We start from the raw sequence: 22,182 nt of genomic DNA on the forward strand, positions 1-22,182 counted from the left end.
CATACAGCACTTCCACTGCAGCAAGGGATTCTGGGAAATGACATGCAAATGAGCACACAGTGTCACTTTTTGCCTCAATAACCATTTTTAACATGGTTCCCTATAGGCTTAAGCTTGCTGCATGGTCACAGCTTTGAGCACAGCCAGGGTTAAGGTGCATACCCAGAAAACCACCCACAGACAGCTGTTTCGACCTTGATGGGTCTCATCAGTGTGGGGTTGATTTTACTGGGAATGCAAGAGAGGCTATGGGATAGGCTAAACCATAATACTGAGTTAAGTTATGGTGAGTAAAAAAAGTGACAAAAACCCTCCACAGGAAAGCAAATACAACTGTATGCTCATCTGCATGTCTTAGGCAGGTCTGCAACCCCGCCTTTCCCCATTATCACCCAGCATACAGCACTTCCACTGCAGCAAGGGATTCTGGGAAATGACATGCAAATGAGCACACAGTGTCACTTTTTGCCTCAAAAACCATTTTTAACATGGTTCCCTATAGGCTTAAGCTTGCTGCATGGTCACAGCTTTGAGCACAGCCAGGGTTAAGGTGCATACCCAGAAAACCACCCACAGACAGCTGTTTCGACCTTGATGGGTCTCATCAGTGTGGGGTTGATTTTAACTGGGTATGCAAAGAGGCTATGGGATAGGCTATACCATAATACTGAGTTAAGTTATGGTGAGTAAAAAAAGTTTTGTATGCTGGGTGATAATGGGGAAAGGCGGGGTTGCAGACCTGCCTAAGACATGCAGATGAGCATACAGTTGTATTTGCATATTTGCTTTCCTGTGGAGGGTTTTTGTCACTTTTTTAACTCACCATAACTTAATTACAAGTTGTATCGTGAATACAGGTAACATATACAATCACAGTATTACATTCAGGTACGATACATTTATCCTCTCCTTTGGGCGTGGAATGGAATAATAGCAAAAAAGGGCCTTCTTTAGGCCAAAAGGTCCAGAAGGACATTTAAACTTGGGGGTGAAAAAAAAGACAAAAATGAGGGTGAGGAAGGGAGAGAGGGGAGAAAAAAATGGGGGGGGGTGGGGACGCGGGCTCCCAGGGCTTCTGTGTTATGGTCGGGGCCGGGATTGCTTTGGCCTGTCTCCTTATGGTCTAGGCTGTGCCGAAGCGCCGTGTGAAATCTAGAGTCTGGTCTCCTATCATGCTAAGATCGCGCTCTTTGGGGGAGAATGCATTTATGATTATCATTGCCAAATTGTGGTTACCTCAATCCCAGGGATATCTGTCTGTGCCAGCCAAGGCGTCCAGACTCTGCTTCCACATCTTTATATGTGTGTGGAGCTGTACTGTAGGTTCAAATATTGGACGATGAGTTGGTTTTGTTACCAAACTCTGCTTGTGAATTGTCTGTGTATTCTCGGCTGCATCTGGCCGGTGACGTCACTCATGAGAGCACCTTGACAGAGTCGTTCAGCGATCAAAGGTGACTTCTTCAACACCTGCCTGGCCGAGTGAAACGTGGGGTGGGCGAGTCTTTTACCGGGAGTGGGAGCTTTCCCTACCAGAGTGGACATCTTCACTGCTGCAGCAAGTGTGCTGTTACCTACCTGTACCGATACCATAGGCCCAACCGGGGAACCCTGCAAGGGTCCGGCTACCTAGGCGATTCCTCAGTGTTTCTATACCATATTGCTTTTAATTCATGTTTTTGCTGAACGTGCATATATTACCCATTTTATTCACTAAATAATCCTTTGATATTGCACTGAGAGTTTGCACTTTTCTTTTCTTTTGTATGTATATAGTGTATCTGTTCTACTGTGTGTGTGTCTGTCTGGCCTTCCTGTATCAGTTCTGCTGTGCCGTTTGTCTAACTGGCCTGTGTGTATGTGCGTGTGTGTATGTATCTGTTCCCCTCTGTGTGAGTGTGTGTGTGATTGCCGTGTGTATTTGTTCTCCTGTGTTGTGTGTGTCTGTCTATCCTGTGTGTTTCTGTTCTCCACTGTGAATATATCCGTTTCGATGTGTGTGTGTGTGTATCTCTGTCCTGTGTGTATCTGTTCTCTTGTGATGTGTGTCTGTGTGTATCTGTTCTCGTGCGTGTGTGTATCTGTTCTCCTGAAATGTGTGTGTCTGTCCTGCTGATGTTGTGATGGATTGAATAAAATACCTATTTCTTCATCTGTAATTTGTACCATGCTATGCCTATGTTCCTTACTCAAAATGGCTACCGCAGCTCCCCCTCCCATCAAGTATGGAAGATGGCACCCAACCCAGGAATTCCACCCAAAAGCTGATGTGTCCACTAAACTACAATAACAAGACCATACAAGGAAATGACCTAACAAGAAACAATGAGACACTGACCTGTGCATTGGCACACAACCTTTAGACCTTAGACAAGACAGCCCTTTTTGCATACAATCTCTTCCCTGAGTCCCTATATAAGAGAACGCGGGCTGTAACAATAAAGGGAAGCATTATCATTCTGAACTTAGTGTCAGTGTGATTTTTCTCGTGCATGCACTACCTACGTAGGAAACCAATTTGGACGGGGACAGATACTCTGCAGACGCTTGGTCTGATCCAAAACAATGTTGTTATCTTGTGACTCTAATATGTTTATTTTTTCTGTGACTGCCTGTCTTATTTATGTGTGTGTGTAGCGGTCTGTCCCGTGAGTGTCCTGTTTGCACTATTGTAAGAGCAGCTGAGCATTATGAATAGGGGACCTCGATAGAAAAAGTTTGGTAACCTCTGCTCTAAAATACCCTGTCCTGAGTGACAGAGATGAACCTCCATTTGCTCGGCTCTGTAACTTGTTTCTTATTCCTGACATAAACCTCACAACGAAAACACAAAGTGTAATTGAGCTCCTGTTTGCTGGATCCAAACATGACTGACATCTCTATTATAATAACAGAAAGCCTCCTCTTACCCAGTGAGCTGAGGTTCTGGTTATTCTCCATCATCACGTCCTTGTAACGCTCCTTGTGTCCTTCTAAATACTCCCACTCCTCCATGGAGAAATACACAGCAACATCATCACACTTTATAGGTACCTAAAACACAGAGAATCCCCCAATCAGCATCCAGATATAATAATTGGTCCTGTAAAAATATTTTCCTTATAGAAAGCAAGGTGAGCAAGGCAGAAAGGCGAATACCGATACCGAGAACAACGTGTGCTCAAGAAAAGGCTGAATGAAGACAGAAATGGGGTAATATCTAACGCTGCCCAGCAGCCCTCACCTCTCCAGTCAGCACGTGAATGATGATGTTGACGTGTTCAAGGATCTTCTCAGACATCAGCTTCTTGTCATTGTTTCTCTCATGTCTCAGGGAGTTAGTTGAATTCTCCATGATGGGTCTCTGGGTACTGCAGAATCTTTCTGGCGCACAGGGACTGTTGCTGTCTGTGACATGCTCACCGTGCTTCTTCACAACAATATAATCCTACATATTGAGAGAGAGAGAGTGTGACGGTAGGGGCATAACCAGGCTTTCAAAGGTTTAAGCCCATTTTATTCCGGATCCAGGGTCATGTCTGGAGGTATGAATGAATGAAATCAGCTAGCTTCAACTCAGCCCTCTTTCCAAAACACAACAAGTCCTGTATATTTTCTTCACTTTATTTAGGGAAAGCAGCAATAAAGACAGGCACTTGTTGATGAGATGTTTGTGTTGGAATAATGTCTCTCTGTGGGTGATTTGTAGTAAGGGCAGGTGAAAAGGATGAGGTCCTGCCAGTAGAGCAATTACAGAAGGTACTCACTCAGCCAGTGTTGAAGGTGGAAAAGGAAGTGTGAGTGTATTCTGGGTAGCAAGATAGCCTGGGGACAGACCATCTGTCAGCAAGGCAGAGGGGGAGAAAGCAGACTAGCCCATTCTGAGAGGCTGAGGTTGCTGTAGCAACTCACTGGCATAATGCAGAGACAGGGATCGCAACACTGTGTCTAACACACAGGCACTGTGTGTGTACAGAGCAAAATACATGCAGCTGGAATGAGAACGTGACAAGCAGAAGCTGCAAAGGAAAGGGGGGGGGGGTAAAACAGAGATGTGGTTCTTGTTCCATGACACTCCCTGTCTGGTATCTGGAGATACCACTATAATGAAGTATGTGGAACATATGTGCAATGCAAACATAATATAACAATGCAAAAGTCCATGTTCCCATAGCGATGGGAAACCGGCTGGCATCACTGGCTTCAAAGTCCCTTGGCCAAGGTTCTTGGGCAAAGGATGCAAACTGGATGCACCGCTCCAGGTTAGCTGGGCGCACCACAGTGTCTCTCTTGGTGAAAGTCTCTGGCACTATTTCCTTTTGAACTGGAAGAACAGTCCTTTTGTCTCTGTGGTTTAACTACAGAGTGCATCCCCTTGTAGGTATGCCAGTTGTGACAGCCTGTCACTCTGACACTTGGCGTTTGGCAGAAGGAGATGGCTTTAGGCTCCTTGCGGAAGTGGATCAACACTCCTGGAAGACTACTTGTCGAATCTAGTCCAGTAAATAGGGCGTCATTCGGGGAGGCTCCCTGGAGATGTGCACTGGGGCTGAACACTACACGGATTTGATAGGGTTCCTGAGGGTGGTAGACCCCAGATGATTGGAGGTACCAGCATTCTTCACCTTTCTTTATTAGAGGTGCTGGCTTTGCGTGGCCAGTAAGGAATATCTTCTGGATGAAGGCCACAAAGTTGTTTTTGGTCTCCGGTTCCCATTGTAGGTCGCAGAGGTGTGAAGTGAACCTAGAGATGGCATGTTCTCCATTGTTTGGGACGTGCCTTCTTGGTGAACGGAATGGTAGCGGGTTCACCCAACTGCCCGGTCCGTCTTTGACGAGCTCCTTGACCGTTAACATCAGGAATCCTCTATCTCCCATCGATGGTGTTTGCTTGTCGTCGTCCCTTGTGGTCTGGAACACTGTGCACCCTAAGTCATTGGTGCATTCCTCTTGCAAGAGGACATGTCCACGTATTTTGGAGATACGCCTTTGTGTCTCTTTGTTGACTGCCCTCAGGAGGTTGTTCTCTCCCTGGACATGGTGAAAAACAGTCTCTTTTGTCCTTGTAAATCCTTTTGGGAAATGTCTCTGCAACTGTCTCCTCTTACGTGTGTGAAAGAACAGTCTTTTTATCCCTGTGGTTTCACCTGCAGGGTACAATCCTTTGCGGCTATTCCAGCCGTGGCAGCTGGCTGCTTTGTCGCTTGACATTCTGTGGAGAGGAATGGCTGTACGTCTCAGCTGTGTCATTGCTCTCAGGAGGACTATCTGATTGTTTCTTTCCTTTTGGGAGATCCTTTTGCCGGTCACCTTCGGGAGGATACTTTCTTCCTTCGGTGGAGTCGACTCGTTATCCTTGGTTGTCTTAACCACTAAGCATCCTAGGCCATTGTCACATCCCCCTGATGTGAGGATGTTCTTGTCGATCTCAGGGGTATGACCTTGTCTCTTCTCTTCACTTGTCCCTCCTGTTGCTTGGAGATGGCCAAGACCTGGTTCAGAGAGGGATGTGTGTCCACATTCTGTTATCACCGTTCTGCGGGCGTCAACATAGTCTTGTCCATGCTCTTTGTCAGTGCACGTGTTGCCCACTATCAACCATCCTAGGTCAAGTCTTTGGGGTCCGTTACGCTGTTTACAGACTTGATGTACCCTCAAGATGTCCCTACCGAGCAGCAGCAAGATCTTGGCGCCTTGTTCTACCGGCGGGATGTAGTTGGCTATTCCTTTGAGGGGTGGGTGATGGCGTGCCACACCTGGTGTGGGAATCTCATCCCTGTTTGTGGCCATGTGGTTGCACTCGATGAGTGTGGGGAGAGCTATCTTCACTATGTTATCCACTGAACATATGACGTAACCGCTTGCTCTTCTCCCTGTTGTCTCAGTTGACCCTGCACAGGTTCTGAGGGTGTAGGGTGAGGCATTGTCTTGTGAGTTGAATAAGTGGAAGAACTCCGTCTTTGCCAATGATCTGTTGCTTTGATCGTCGAGGATTGCATACATCCGAATAGCCTTCTCAGGCATATTTTGGAACAGGACATTTTGTCACTTCCTTTTCCGCAAACCTCTGTGCGCTGAGACGTGACAGATGTTGGCTCTCCTCCTTCCTCCCCGCCATGCTACGCTACGGAGGATGGGTTGTTGAGTTGGTGGAGTGTCAGCACCTCTGGATGTAAAGATGTTACGTGCTTGTCACTTTTACACACTGTACATTTGATTTCTTCTTTACAGCCTCTGGATAGGTGAGTCGTGGAACCGCAGCACCTGAAGCAAACTCTGAATTCTCAGAGTAACCTCTTGCGTTCCTCTAGGGACTTCATCCTGAACCCAAAGCACCTGTTAAGTAGGTGTGGCTTCTCGTGTATGGGACATTCCCTGTTTGGGTCCCTCGGTTCCTTGTCACCGGCGACCAACTGATCGGGAGTAGTTTGGGTCGTGGGAGACACGTCCGTCCTGTGGACCGAGATGGGTGTTTGAGTGTTACCGTATCTCGCCACTGGTCTTTCATTCCTCAGGCTGCTTGCATTGTGTGTGGTTTGCGCACCCAGGATGAAACTGGGATTGTTCCTTGTCCTTGCCGCTTCGCGGATGAAGCTCAAGAACAATGAGAATGGGGGGAAGGCGACTTGCTTCTCTCTTTTGTATTTGGAGCATGTGAAATCCATCTTTCTTGGAGGTTGTAGGGTAGCTTTTCCAAGATGGGTCTGTGGCGAAAATGGGGGTAATCAGCGCATTAATAAAGGCAGTGGGCTCAGCTGGTTACCCCTATTTCGCGTTGGGGATGAAGGGGTTAATTCTATATGCATGGCTGTCCCCATTTTGCAGGCTAATCTCTACCTGCAGTGAAGTGCCTTTCTGTTGCTGTTTTAAAATGTACCGGCAGGATGCTATTTTTTTTGTCTGCCTGCCTTTGTAAGGCAGTAAGGAACAAATGTTATGCATACAGGAGCCCCTGTTGGGATGAAAGATCCCAGATTCGTAAAGTGTCACTTAAATCAGGATGTTTCTGAGTAGCAGATCCTGTTACTCCTCCTGGATATTTCACACCTCGGGACCAAACTCCAGACATTGCGTCCCCAGAAATGAGTGGCCCCTTTTTTACTTAGCAGTGCTACCAAGCTGCTTACTGAGCATGCTCAGAGATACCTGAGCTGGCTGTAGGACTTGCCCATGTGACCTGGCAGGTTCTGATAGGAGGAAGATAATTCCTTGCCAATGGGATGAGGCTAATGTAACACTTCACAGGCCCTTGTCCTTAAAAAGGCCTGTACCCCTCATTCCTGGGTTATTCCTGTGTTGTTGCTGTTGCTGTTTCCTGATTTCTTCAAGCGGATAAGACCTGAGTACAGCGGCTACGATTCCAGAACGCAAGGGGTTAAAAACATCGCAACAAGGAAACTTGCCCTGCTTCAGGATTTCGTTAGCCCTGGGGATTCCAGCAAATCCCAGAGAACCAGAAAAGACTTTGCACATTCACAGAAGGATTGGACTGGCTATTTATTTGGCAATTTGCAAATGGACTAGTTTTTAAAGAACAATCTTCTGGTGCTTGGGCACCTTTCTGGACATTATCCTCTGTTTCTCTACCCGTGAGTGTAATTATTAAGTTTATTCTGCAGTTGTCGTGTGTTTGCCTATCAAGGGAATAAATCTCAGTTTATTTTGCTCAACCTGTTCTGCTCAATCAGGACCCACGAAATATAAATGTGTTATTAAGCGCGTCTCCCGTGACAGGGTCTCACTCCGCGAGCTGAGTCTAGGATGTTGAGACCTGTTAAGGAATGGTCTTTTCTTGCAAACTCCAGCTCTTGCAGCAGGTCCCCGAGCTCTCGTAACTTCGAGTAGTCTTTAGTTGTGATCTTGGGAAAGCTGTCGACTCTTTTGAAGAGCGAATCCTCGACTGCTTCGGGACTACCGTAGCACTCTTCTAGCCTTTCCCATACTAGGTCAAGACCTACTTCGGGGTGGTTCGCGTTTGCCATCCGAAGTCTCTTCGCGTGCTCCCTGGATTCGTTTCCCAGCCATTTGGATAGCAGGTTGAGCTCTTCCCTTGCTGAGAAGCCCAGGCTGTTGATTGTGTCCTTGAACGTGAACTTCCACGTTCGGTAGTTCTCAGGATGGTCGTCAAAGAAGGTGAGTCCTATTTGCACCAGGTCACGCCGGATCATGTACTTGGCTATGTCTGTCAGGCCTGAGGCATCGGCATGTTGGTCACGTTCTGAGGTAGTTGCTGGGAGGGTCCATGCGGTCGCCTCTTCCTTGGCGTGGACGCGTGATGACTGCTGGTCAGTGTGAGGGGCTGTGTTCTCCCGTGTGGGTGTACCTGGATTGCGAGTCTGTTGTGGTGCATCCGTGTGCGCGCTGGCGTGTGGATCACTGTTGCGGCTGTGGCTATCCCATGCAGCATGTACCATTGAAGGAGCAGCGTCTTCTCCTCGTGGACCTAGCAAATCTTCGGTGTCTGTGGAGTTACTCCCTCCGTGTTGAGATGTGCGCTGGTGTTTATGCTGAAGAGGCTCCTTACGTAGTCTTCAGTGCGTTGGACTGGATCCTCTGAGGCTAACCGTCTGTACAGTTGCTCCCCGCTGTCCTGTCGCGCGGCTGCTTCTAGGACTTCGGCTTGGGCTATAGCGGCAGCAGCTTCCTTTTCTTGCTTTAGGGCCTCTAGGTTAACGTCCACCTCTGTCTTTTTCCGTGCAGCAGTGGCAGTGGCTGTAGCGGTGGTGTCAGCAGCGGTGGCAGTGGCTGCAGCGGCGGTGGCAGTGGCTGCAGCGGCGGTGGTAGCTGCTGTCTACTCCTCCTCTTCTCTGCGGGCCCTTTCTAGTTTCATGGCTGCCTCTTTCTGAGCGTATGCGGCCCTGGCATGTGCAGCCTCTGCGGTGGCTCGCGCCTTGTGGCGCTGGCGCTTGCGCTAGACAAGTGAGATTGCGCTGATCTTGCTGACCTTGACGAGTGTCTGGATGTGCTGGAGCGCTGTGATGCTGTTTCCAGCAAAAGGTCTTTTCTCCTACTCTCGGCCTCCGTGATAGTGGACCGCACGTGGCTGTCACGCGTTAGCTCAATGTTACTCTGTATGTCTCTTTCTTGCAGGCTTTTGCTGGTGTTGGCCCTGGTCAGGTAAGTAATGTATGTCTCTGACAGCTCTTGGTAACACAAGTGATCAGTCCTTAATTCCGTTATTGTCTGCTCGAGCTGTTGCGCATAGTTGCCAATGCTAGTAGCATTGCGTATTCCCAGTATGGTTATTTCCCAGGCCTTCTCTAATTTAGCGCGGTGCGCTTCAACGTCAGTTTCATATCTTGTGTGTCAGTGTGAGTGTCCGTTTAGGCCATGCGCCTGCCTGCGCCTTTTGCAGTTGCGCAGCGGTCTCTGTGTCTGAGTGGTCACTCTCCTGCGTGATGTCTGGTGAGGATCTGAGTTCTGCCATGCTGTAGGTGTGTGTAGGCCTTTAGCCAGTGCGTGTGGCGTGCGGTCTGTTACCTGTCAGCGATGGTCAACTGTCTCAGATGATGCCGAGCGGTGTCCTGCAGCGTTCAGCGTAGGGGTAGCTGTACTCACAGGTGTCCGGTGGCTCTGACCCGTGTCCTGGCGGGTGTCCGGTGGCGTGGCGCTAGCCGTGAGGACGTGCGCAGGGGTAGGTGAGATGGTAGCTCTTCACTATGGAGCTGTGCAGAGAGTGGGCTCAAAGACAGAAAAGAGCAATCAAAGTTCTGTGTGTATTGCAGTCTGACTGCAGTGCTGCTGCCTTTGTGTGAGCTGCAGGCTGCGTGCAGTGTAAGCTGCTTGCTGTGTCCAGAGACTGCTCTGTGATCGCATAAAGTTTAGAGTAGCAGCTTCTGTATGTATATCTACAAGACACACAGTCTTCCTTTTCACTATTCTGGATCTAGGGTCATGTCTGGAGGTATGAATCAACCCAGCTAGCTTCAACTCAGCCCTCTTTCCAAAACACAACAAGTCCTGTATATTTTCTTCACTTTATTTAGGGAAAGCAGCAATAAAAACAGGCACTTGTGGATGAGATGTTTGTGTTGGAATAATGTCTCTCTGTGGGTGATTTGTAGTAAGGGCAGGTGAAAAGGATGAGGCCCTGCCAGTAGAGCAATTACAGAAGGTACTCACTCAGCCAGTGTTGAAGTTGGAAAAGGAAGTGTGAGTGTATTCTGGGTAGCAAGATAGCCTGGGGACAGACCATCTGTCAGCAAGGCAGAGGGAGAGAAAGCAGACTAGCCCATTCTGAGAGAAAGGCTGAGGTTGCTGTAGCAACTCACTGGCATAATGCAGAGACAGGGATCGCAACACTGTGTCTAACACACAGGCACTGTGTGTGTACAGAGCAAAATACATGCAGCTGGAATGAGAACAAGACAAGCAGAAGCTGCAAAGGAAAGGGGGGGGGGTGAAACAGAGATGTGGTTCTTGTCCCATGACTTGTTTGGTTACCCCTGATCTGTAATAAGGGTTCATGAAGAGTCAGCTCCTGAGCCCAGGGTTTGTACATGGATAACCTGTAATGTGCGGTAATAACGTATTTTGTGTGTTTTCACCTTTCCAGGAGTGCCAATAAGCAGAGACTGCTGTGGTATGAGTTTCAAGGGGGGGTTTGTTGAGAAAGTATTGTCAGAATGTGCCTAGCAGGGTCCAGAGTTGCTGGCTCCCCTAAAAATTTACCTAGGATTCAGGTCTGTTTCCTGGATACATGTTGGCACATTGTCCCAGCAATATCTCTTTGAAAACGCTTTTGCGACTCACCACTAGGGGTTCCCTGCTTCAGCACAGACCAGAAAGGTAAAAGGGGCATAGGGATGTTAGGTGTCCCTGAAACAGTCAAGGGGTCCCTAGGTTAATGAGGATACCCAGTAAAAGCCCAGGTCACCCAGAACCGGTATAGGGTTCCCTGCTTCAGCACAGACCAGAAATGTACAATGAGGCACAGGGATGAAAAGGGTTCCTGTAGCTGCGGGGATCCCTAGGTAACATAGGGGTACCCTAGTTAGTGCCAGGTAGCCCAGAACCAGTATTGGGTTCATGGGTATCCCCACCATAGATAAGGTTGTGGGGGGACTATGAATCCAACTAAGTTATATAGTGTGTGGGGCATATATGCTGATAGATAAAAAATACCCTTTTCTATTCTATTCCCCATACCCAGAGATTGGAGATGTATTAACGGTTTATTTTATTAATACATGGAATGTAATGGAATATAGTGTTGTATACTGTAAGTTAGTGGGCTTTCAGAACCGATGTCCCAGAGACTGCCAGGGCTAGGTGCCATTAAGTCTGTGAGACATCTGAGTTCAAAGCAGCCAGAGGATGTCAGAGGTGTCGTGGTGCAGAGTGGATGGGGCAGGGTGGAGTACTGGGTCAGGAGAACAGAGACCCCCTGGAGGGGACCCTCTGGTCTACTAGACTCAGTGGCGCCTGCCTAGCGGGAGGCAATGGTCTGGCTAAGGAAAAGATAGCGATCATAAGCACATTTCCTATTGGCTAGAACATATGTCCCGCAAACAGGGCAACCCGAGACAGGCATATACTCTGACATCATTAGCCAGATGAGCCCTGCTCTGATTGGCTGCTGAGAAATTTCTCATGCTTCTGAAAAGGGCTGTCGGTTTTTGTGAATGAAACTCAGAAGTATTATAAACCCCTGCACCAATCAGATTTTCAGTTCTCCAAATTCTAAGATTCTAAATGTCCAGTCTTCAGCAAGAAAGAGGGTGGGCGGCCCTTTCACAAGTGCTGCTTCAGCACAATCTGCTGGAATCTTTTCTAAGTCTAGTTTTTTACCCAAGTAAGTGTGTCTTTGTGCCTGTAGTTTGTGTTCCACTTTGTGTATGCCTATTTTAAGTGAATAAACTACAATTTATTTCATTATCTTGTTTTGTTCAATGCAGGATCCTGGTAAAATTCTTGATGCTATGCAAGCTAACCTTTACTCTATATAGGTCTGCGGATGTTGGGACCTGGTGGTTTCTGCTAGAACAGTAAACATTATGCAGCCTTGGATGCACAGATGTCAGATATGGGAAGTGGCAACTATCTCAACCGTCACATATCTTTGAGGGGAAGAACATCTATTTCCGAGAATTGGTGGGGTTTAATACAGTATCTACTGAGAGCGACTGCGCAACCAGCTTCTTGCACACATCTAACATACTTCATTCACTCAAAATGTCGGAACAGACAAAACGGCTGCTGTGTTCAAAATGACTGACTTGTGATCCTTTCCTTGTGGCTGACACACACACACCTGGGTGACCCCACAACTCCCATAAATCCAATGTTCACACTGGAAAAAAAGGTGTAAATTGCCTCGTCTCCCGTGACAGGCCTTATTTACTGGTGGTAGCGTGTGGGATCATTGAGCTTTATGTTTTAAAATCCTGTGGGTCTTCTAACATAAAGAGAAACTCGAAGATTGCGAGCTCTCTAAACAAGTAGTGACTTACACACGTTACACAAAGCAGAAAAAGCGCAGGTTCTCTCTATCACTTAGTTTAGTACCACCAGGTGAAAATGGACAGGCAATCAGGCCGGTATTGGTCCTGGGACCATCTCAGGACTGTCGCCCAGTGTGAGAGCTATGGACTACCGACCGATGGTCAGGCAAAGACAGTGCTGAGAAGAATCTTGAGAACCATGAAGCAGGTATAGCTTCACCTGAGGCGGTTACAGTCTCACATGCAGTTGCAGGAGCCACTAGCCCAGCAAGGGTCCCAGAGGTTAATCCAGCCCTGGTGGAAGTGGGGGCAGAAGAGGGGGAAAAGGCCAGCGATGAAGACGGAGATGGTGAGCATGATCCAGGGAGTGTAGACGTGGTAACCCAGGTGGCTAGCGGTCTCCCTGCTACAGGACTTATCTCTCTCCTCATCAACTGGGGAGAGGGGATAACCTTTGAGCAAAAGCTCCAGCTACTTGCAGCTTATAAAGGTGTGGCGTTCCCAAGACCCTGGTGGAATACTGACAAACCATCTCTGCCAAATGGCATGAAGAGGATCAACGGATTTTTAAAGATTTTCGAAGATCAGTGTCGCCGGTTCCGTATACCAGAACGGGACTGGGTTTTGCCGTTGTCGCATCTATTGACTGGGGTAGCCCTGGAGACCTTCCAGGCAATCCCGTCATCGGACATCAGCAACTACCAGACTGTAAGGACTTGATTGTTATGCCAGTATGCCCTCACTCCAGAGGTATACAGTGGCGTGTTCATGTCTGACGACAAGACAGCAAGGAGGCTTTCATGCATTTTGTTTCTAGGACAATTTTGCAGAGAACTCAGTAGGTGGAGGGATGTGATGCTACAAAAGAACAGTTTTTACAGCAGTGCCCACCTGAGTTGCGAGATTGGGTTTTGGACAGAAAACCAAAAACATGTCTGGATGCCGCCACCCTGGCTGATGAATACATCACCCACCATGGAGCCAGTCTGGCTCGGGAATCCAAGGGAGCCGAGTTAAATTCCAGTGTCCCCCAGGGTAAGCCCACAGCACCTGCAGGGGAGAATACCTCCCAGTCTGCAGAGCTGAGGCATGAAAGGCGTGTTATCAGTGTAACAGGACTGGACATCTCAGATCAGATTGACTGGACCAGGACAAGTCTGATAAACCCCATCAGGGCCAAAGTTTTCCATCTGTGTGGCCAGTCGCCACCATGCGACTGACACCCACAGAGGAGCAGAGTGTAGCCATCCAGCTAGCCCAGCAAGGGGACTCAGGCGGAGGTATCTACACCTGCAGCCAGTGGAACCGCAGTGGAAACGGGGGGCATCAGATTGCAACTGTCGGGTTCCAATCCAATGATGTCCGGTGAACACAGTTTAGTGCGGGCACAGCACTTGTCCAGGTAGGGGAGCCTTTAGTACACCTGTCTATTGAAGATGTCACCATCGCCCTGCATTTGGGACCACCAGATCATGCAGTTCCTGAGGAGTCCAGTAACCCCAGTCCGGGGCAATGCTTCCCAGCGCCAGGATGGACATCTTGTGAGAGGCTGTATCCCCAGGTGAAGCAGATGGCAGCAATGCAGCAGCTTTGGACCCAGATGCAGCTAGCAGCAGCAAAAAGGTTTTATTTTGCACCCAGAGGTACTAGACAGTCGGTCTGGGAGTCCCCTGCAATAAGGTACTCCTGGGCAGCCTGATAGGGTCTAGACCAGGCACCGGTTCCCATGGACAGGGTTGCTGGTGAAAGTACAGGGAGAGAATGCTCTTGTGACACGTCACAAGGAGCCATAGTTGGGCAGTTGCCATGGCACCGGTGCCCACCAAGGTGGTCTAGACTCCTCTATATTTGGAGCCCCCACACGCAGAGGACCTCGGAGGGATCAGGCAGATACGCCAGACTATGCCTGACCAATATACCTATGTATGTCTTTTTCCCCACTGTGACTTGTGTTCAGATGGAGTGACACGTAGGGAACTATTGGAGTGCAGTGATGTTTACCGGGAGGTGGTGCGGGCAGATGTGGATCTGCTTGTGGAACCGGGTATGGGTTCAGACTAGGTCTCAGCCCAAGGAGCTCCGGTTAAGGCAGATGCAGCAAGGGACCAGGTAGGGGTTCCTTGCAGGTATAGGGCAGGAAGCTCCCCAGCTCACAGCGCCCCACTGGGAGTGGAAGTGAGAGGTGTCAGGGAGACAGAGGGTCCCTATTAGGGATAAGCCTGGGAGGACACAGTGGACTGATTGCCCGGTAGACCCAGGCGGTCAGCAGCCCCTCCATCAGACTGAAATCAGTGTCGTGATGGGGAGCGAACGGTTAGACAGGGATGTCAGAGACAGGCAGCAGTCCACTAGGGATTTAGTGACTGGCTACCGTGCTCCGACGGACCCCCTGACTAAGGTGACTCAGGTGTCTCTCCCACAGACTGACTACAGGGTAGTGAGGGAGGGGGAATAGTTAGATATGGAGATCAGGGACGCTCAGCAGTACTACAGTGACTGGTTACCATGTCCTGACAGACTCCTTGACTAAGAGGGCATTGGTGCTGGCAGCGTGGTCCCAAGAAGATGGACCGGCAATACAAACCTTGAAGCCCTGCGTTGCTGCAGTCAGCAGCCCCAAACCCCTGCAGTCTTTTGTGACCCCAGTGGTCAATGTCCCCAAACGCAGGGAGGGGAACCTTGCGTGGAGGGGGGGGGGGAACAAGTGTGGTAACACCCCAGAACTTTGCCCTGATGGACATGGACTATGGAGGGGGTAAGGACTACCACCAGGCCGAAGGACTTTATCAGCTCGAGAGACTGTTTTTTTTTTTCCCCCAGCCCCAATTTCTTTCAGGCTCAGATATCCCCTGAGGAAGTGACGTGCCATGTCACGAAAAGCATAGGGTGGAGGTTGTTTTTACGTGAGTCCATCAGGTAGTGAGAGAAAGCAAACCGCGCGGTGGTGATATCATCGGGGGAGGAGACCGATCTGAGTCGCGGCCGCAAGGAGGAGTGAGGTGTGTGGATCCAACCCAAGCTGCCAGCACTGTGCTCCTTACATTCACGCTGCGGACGGCACATTGAAATCACGCGTCAAGACCAAATACTTTGTGTGTAAACTTCTATGGTCTTGCGTTTTTTAAATAAATGTTATCTCTGTTACCACACTGTGTATTTTATTCATTCTATGGGTACTGTAATTCGTAGACTTCATTGAGAATCCGTGGTTCATCGCTTCATCATAAAGATAAAAGACACAACCCTCTGCCTGTTTACTTCTTACCTGTTGTAAGTAGCCATCTGGAAAGTGCAGTGATCGGTGTTTTAACAAGTTACTGCGCAATGGCCAGTTTTTTCTTCTATGTTCACAGGATCTTCTATCTTTGAGGAGGCAACGTGGGACCAGAATTTTCAAGTTAGAGACTGTACCCATTGTCCTGACCAAGAACTGTTATTTTTGGACTATTTTCGAGACGAGGACTATTGGGTCAGAACAATTCTTGGTCATGACAATGGGTACAGTCTCTAACTTGAAAATTCTGGTCCCAGTGCCTTCCCCACCAATTTTGACTATTGTACAGTATCACTGACATGTTTGCACCAAACTCACTGAGACCCTGTCACGGGAGACCAGGTACTTTTAACACCATTTATATATTACCGGGATCATTCATTAGGCAAAACAAGGTAGTAAAAACAAATTGCGTTTATTTTGCTAAACCCACATACAACAAGAAGAGATGCAAAAGAACCAGACAAAAATACACTTAATGGGAGTCTGGGGGAAAAATCTAGGCTTTCAAAGCTGCAAAACGAAGCTGGTTGCTCTTTCATTTGCAATAGAGCAACTTTGAAAAGCCTTAGCTTCATCAACACAAGTCTCTGGATGGTCTAGTTCTGTGCCTCGGCCATCTCCTTACATACACTCTGCTAAGCTATCCTTAGCAGGGAAGTAGGAAGGGCGACCAATCAGAGCATGGGGACCCTATCCAACTATCCAAAAGAAACAGGGGCTCATCTCTTGGCTGACGTCAGAGGAGGCGGCTTGTCATGCTGGCTCTGGATGCCCCGTGGGCGGGACATATGAATCAACCAAAGGGAAACGTGCCGACATTCTGCCGCTTCCCATGGTCAACCCATTGCTACCTTCGGGGCAGGCTCCACTAAGTCTGGCAGACCAGAGGATCCTCCCCGCTGGGGGTCTCTGTTCTCTGAACTCTGTAGTCCACCCCGCCCCATCCACTTAGCACCCCGACACCTCTCAACATCCCATCTCCTCTTTAGAACTATTGACTCTATGCAGACTTGCTGGCACCTTAAGCAGATGCCCTGGCGGACTGCATAGAGTCTTATAATAAATGTATAAAGTACACAAAACATATTTTAATGAATGGGGGACCTTGGGGAGACTCATGACTGTAAGGCATAGGACTCAGATATCGGGGATTGAAAACCAGGAGTTTGGGGGAAATGGGGCAGCCCCAGTGCAATTCCACTTGCATACCGGCAAATCATGCCTGCTCGCTGGGTAGAATTAATTTTCTACCGGTAACTCCCGAGCTCCTGCAAACAAAATAATGGCATCCCTACCAAAATATCCCACCTAAAACTTACACACAGAAAGTTCCATGAGTCTGGGGTAAAGAGACCATGGAAAGTGGAAAAGCAGGAGGCACTTTAACTTTGCATGTGCAAACACACACACACAATCACTGGGTCAATCTCCTCTGTCAAAATACATCCTTCCATCTGAGTCTGTGCTCTCCTGCTGCCCAATCTTGTCCTTATGTGGTCCTGGACTCTCCAAATGACCAAACATCTTGCCTGCCCTTGTGTTCTTGCTTTCTCTCATTACGTGTCCCTGGATATTGCTTCTCCAGTACCTCCCATACTAACGCTCTGCAGGTCTCTGTTGTAGTGAGGGAGATAAGAGTGGTGTCATTATAACTTTCCCCAGAAGCTCTCACCTCTCCAGTCAGCAGGTAGATAATCTCCAGGGTGTGATTCAAGATCCTCTCAGTCATCTGCTTCATGTCCGTGTTCATCATCAGTGAGTTAGTCAGATGGTCCAAGAATGGGCTGTGGTTCATTTAGAAGTATTTCACCGCATGGTGACCTCTGCAGTTTGTGATATATAGTGTACTTGTCCTTCACAGTAATATGAGAGGAGAGATATGTGACCCTGCCGTGACAGAAAAGGATACAATAAAATGAGTGTCATTCTGCATCTCACCCTGCAGTGGGAGGGACAGATGTGAGGGGACTGTGGGTCCTTTATATCTTTGTCAATTTATGAGCAAATAAAAAGTAGCAGTAATGTTGGTTGCCAAATGAAAACGTAGTGGTACCTCAGAACGCGTATGTAAATGTATACATATCGGTGTGTGTATTATATATAAAACTTTTTTGGTTAATAAACTCAAGAATTATATTGTGAAATTCTGCGGAACTCCAACTCTTTCTAATAGCGTGTCTGAGATCAGATGCATTGTAAGGAACCCCAACCCTCTCTAATAGCGTGTCTGAGATCAGATGCATTGTAAGGAACCCCAACCCTCTCTAATAGCGTGTCTGAGATCAGATGCATTGTAAGGAACCCCAGCCCTCTCTAATAGCGCATCTGAGATCAGATGCATTGTAAAGAACCCCAGCCCTCTCTAATAGCTTGTATAAGATCAGATGCTTATTTTCTTCACTAAAAACCATTTTGTAACTATGCACTTGATGAGGTCATCATGCCATCACCAATTCCATGACGAAAAATAAATGAGTCACGTTTCATCTGAACAGGGTACTTCTTCAATAAGTGGAGTTTATTCACACAGTGATCGACGTTTCGGTCCCCATTGGGACCTTTCGCTGATCGCGTAAATAAACTGTACTTATTGAAAACGTCCAAGTGTGCTGGATCTGTGTGTGTGTGTGTGTGTATATATGTGTGTATGTATGTATGTATGTGTATATGTGTATGTGTAGATATAGCCCACGCTCTTTGGGGGCCCGCTCTCTAGGTTGAAAAATGCTTATCTTTGCAGCTGCGCATGCGCGCCCAGCACTTGTCTACCGCGCATGCGCGATTGACACTTGCAGGCCGCTCGTGCGCAATCGGAGCTTACCGGTCACTCGTGTGTACGAGCAGCCGGCAAGGGTTGGTCGTGCATGCGCAGTAGGCAAGGGTTGGTAGCGCATGTGCGGCCAAACACAATAGAATTTTTTTGCCCGGGAGCCTGCGCATATCTTGCTAATGTATGTATGTATGTATGTATGTATGTATGTATGTACACACACACACGTATATACATAAATGTTCACTTGCTTTCACAATTCACATTTTGTTTGCACCTCAGTCTGGGGAGAAGGTGTTTACGGTATGATGGCTGTGATAATAGTAACAGGCCTTGCGCAGTGGGATACAGCCGCTGTTGGGCTGTCAGGTAGCATACACCTTCTCCCCAGACTAGGAGGTAGTATTGCTGGTATCTACAACCGCTGACTGCAGTCCTCACTTTGGAGGATATATAGCAATTTGACACTGCCACACATTTGGACCGACAGTAGGGGTCTATACTGAACTAGCGATCCGCTATTATGGCATAGTTCCAGATTTTTATTTAGTGAGCACTTAAGGACAAACTAGGGGCTCAACACTGAGACTATTTGGAGAGCTGTATACAGGATTATATTATTATCCTATGACTACAGTTTATAGCTCCCATAGATAGCCCCACCCTCTTTGGCTCCCTTTTTATTCATCTCATTGCACTATTTATTTTAATACTTTTTGAATAAAGATAATTTTAAAATCTACACATAGTACATATGATATCCGAGTGCTAATCTAAACTGAGTTCTCTCTCTCTTCTGGTATATTCATTACACAATTCTCAGTACAGCACCGTATCTACACTACTATTTACTTACCATACAGCTGAGCAGGGGTTCACACCATTTTTCCTTCCCCCTTCCCCTCCCTAACCGTGGTATATATCCAAAGTGATAAAGTTAGAACATGAAATAATTCGTTATATTCTAAGATTTACAGAGAAAAACAGATTAATCTCAGTTGCATAAGTATACAGCCCCTTTGCTCCTGGAGCACTGAATCACCTCAGCTGCAACTGAATTGTTTGAAAGGTCACAAAATTTGTGACACAGTTTCAGCCTGTGTGTAATCAAAGTGTTTTAATTCGTAGATAATGTCCATCAGGTATATAAAGACTTTCAAGCTACAACTCATATATTGATCCATCAAAGCAACGGTGAAGGCAAAGGAGCTTTCGAAACAAGTCAGGAATTAAGTGGTAGAGAGGCACAGAGTAGGAGAGCGGTGCAAGAAAATTCCAAAGGCGCTGATTATCCCTCAGCACAGTGAAGTCCATCATTAAGAAGTGGAAGGTGCATCATACCACCCAGATCAGGTTGCCCTCCCAAACTGAGGCGCAGGGCAAGCAGGAAACTGGTTCGGGATGTCACTGAAACCAACAATGGCATTGAGAGATCTGAAAAGTTCTGTGTTTGAGATTGGAGTCAGTGTTCACACATCATGCCAAAAAAGAAACCATTACTCAAAAAGACTCATCTTACACCACATATGGAGTTTGCGAAAAAGCATATAGATGATAATGAAGATATGTGGTTAAAAGTTTTGTTGTCAGACGAGACAAAAATTCAATTTTTTGTTCTAAATTCCAAGCTTTATGTCTGGCGCAAGCACAACACTGCACATTACCCAGTCAACCCCATCCCAACTGTCAAGCCTGGTGGTGGCAACATCTTGTTATGGGAGTGCTTCTCTTCAGCAGGGACTGGGAGGCTTGTCAGGATAGAGGGAGAATGGATGGTGCAAAGTATAGGCAAATCCAAGAGCAAAACCAGTTTCATCAGCCAAGACTGAAACCGAGGAGAAAATTCACATTTTCTGCAGGACAATGACCAGAAGCACAAAGCCAATGCCACACTGGAGTGGTTGATCAAGATGGTAATTAGAGTTCTTGAGTGGCCCAGGCAAAATCCTGACCTGAATCAAATCGAATATTTATGCTGAGATTTGGAGATTGCCGCCCATCGACAATACCCAACACTTATCAGAACTGGATCAAATTTCCCGTGAAAAATTGGTGAAAATGTCACAATGCTACTGTGCTAGTAGAGACTCATAGAAGTAGTTGCTGCAAAAGGTCCTTCTACAAAGTACTGACTTAAGGGGCTGAATACTTATGGATTCAAATCATTATATTTTGTACATTTCCTTTGCTGACATTTAACCTCCTCCTCACATAAACTGTAGCAGTGTTCCAATGAATTATTACAGCTTTGTATAAAAAAAAAAAAAACTTTGAAAAAACTATGCATACATTATTTGTAATTCAACAGCATGTGACATTATTGGCAGGGGGTGAATACTTCTGCAAACCAGTGATTTTGAAAAAAATAATAATAATTGTATATATATATATATATATATATATATATATATATATATATATATATATATATATATATATGTAGAGGTATCAGTACCGTGTTAGCCGAGCTTCAATAATCAAAAAATAAATAGATGATACCGTTCTGTGGCTAACGAAATGCTTTTATTTGTGCGAGCTTTCGAGATACACTGATCTCTTCTTCCGGCGATGTTACAATGAATGAAGCAAGGATAACTTAAAAACAGTGTCCTCCCAGACAGAGTGCTCCCTTGATAAAGGTCCTGTTTTTAGGACCGAAACGTTGGTGTTTTGTGCCTGCTTTACTAATACAATTCTTTTTGCTAATAAGTGTGCTGTCTCTTCCTTGCTGTGCCTACTTTGGATTCCCTGGATTCTCTGGTCTGCCTGGTAAGGAGCCTTTGATTATATTCATTCATATGGGACTAAGCACCTGTCTTCATCTGTATTTGTGTGCCATCTGCTCTGTTACATATATATATATATATATATATATATATATATATATATATATATATATATATATATATATGCAGACCTGCCTAAGACATGCAGATGAGCATACAGTTGTATTTACATTTGTATATATATATATATATATATATATATATATATATATATATATATATATATATATATATATATATATAACAGAATTATAGACAGCGCCCCTTACCAAACACACCAAAAATGCTGCAACGCTGATATATGTGGTAGGTGTTTGCACCAGGTGGATAAATTGAGTTCAAACAGATAAATATCAATATAAAAAGTGGCAGGGGCCGTATGTATGCCCAATTGAAAATGTGTTAAAAAGAAAAAGTGTGCATAAAAATCAAAAAGAAAAATAGAAAAATATGAACAAAAATTGATTCAAATTCTATCAAAAATAGAGGACAAAAGAATAACTGTGCAATTGACATAAATAACTAAAAATATGCAAGGTCCAACCTAACCTAAATTGTGAATTACATTCAAGTCATAACAAATAGTGGACCAAAAACAATAATATTCAAAAAAAAATTGATAAAGCAATTGTAATTGTTCACAAAAAATACTTAAGTCCTCAGATTGTCCAGGATGAATGAATCACAAAAGTACAGGCTGCTTCTTCTTGGGTTCACCGAACTCCCACAGCACCTATTTAGAAAAAAGAGAAAAGAAGCGCCCGATCCTTGTGTAAAATCAGATAAGAATTTTAATACATCACGGACAAGACAAATGCACACTTACAATTTGTCTGATAAAATCAGGCATATTATGGGACCAGCCCATGCACCTACTGAAGACTCCACGATCGCCTCTGTGTCAACTGAAGTCCTATGAAGTGCTGG

At 46.5% G+C, this 22,182-nt stretch overlaps 1 protein-coding gene across 4 annotated transcripts in view; it reads right to left on the reverse strand.

Annotated features, from left to right (window-relative positions):
- LOC142465280 (uncharacterized) overlaps positions 1–22,182 on the reverse strand; it is a 133,754-nt gene that overhangs the window by 13,724 nt on the left and 97,848 nt on the right. For 2 of the 4 annotated variants that reach the window (XM_075569289.1, XM_075569288.1), the window contains exons 2-4: positions 17,372–17,586; positions 3,224–3,427; positions 2,910–3,033 (exon numbers count right to left, since the gene is read on the reverse strand). In XM_075569289.1, the coding sequence (XP_075425404.1) occupies positions 2,910–3,033; positions 3,224–3,427; positions 17,372–17,494 (451 nt within the window). In that variant the 5' untranslated portion in view covers positions 17,495–17,586. Of the gene's footprint in view, positions 1–2,909; positions 3,034–3,223; positions 3,428–9,459; positions 17,587–22,182 lie in introns of those variants that run through there. The other 2 variants (XM_075569287.1, XM_075569290.1) reach the window with 2 other exon arrangements.

The sequence above is a fragment of the Ascaphus truei genome, chromosome 13, assembly GCF_040206685.1.
Source record: "Ascaphus truei isolate aAscTru1 chromosome 13, aAscTru1.hap1, whole genome shotgun sequence".
Classification (NCBI taxonomy): domain Eukaryota; kingdom Metazoa; phylum Chordata; class Amphibia; order Anura; family Ascaphidae; genus Ascaphus; species Ascaphus truei.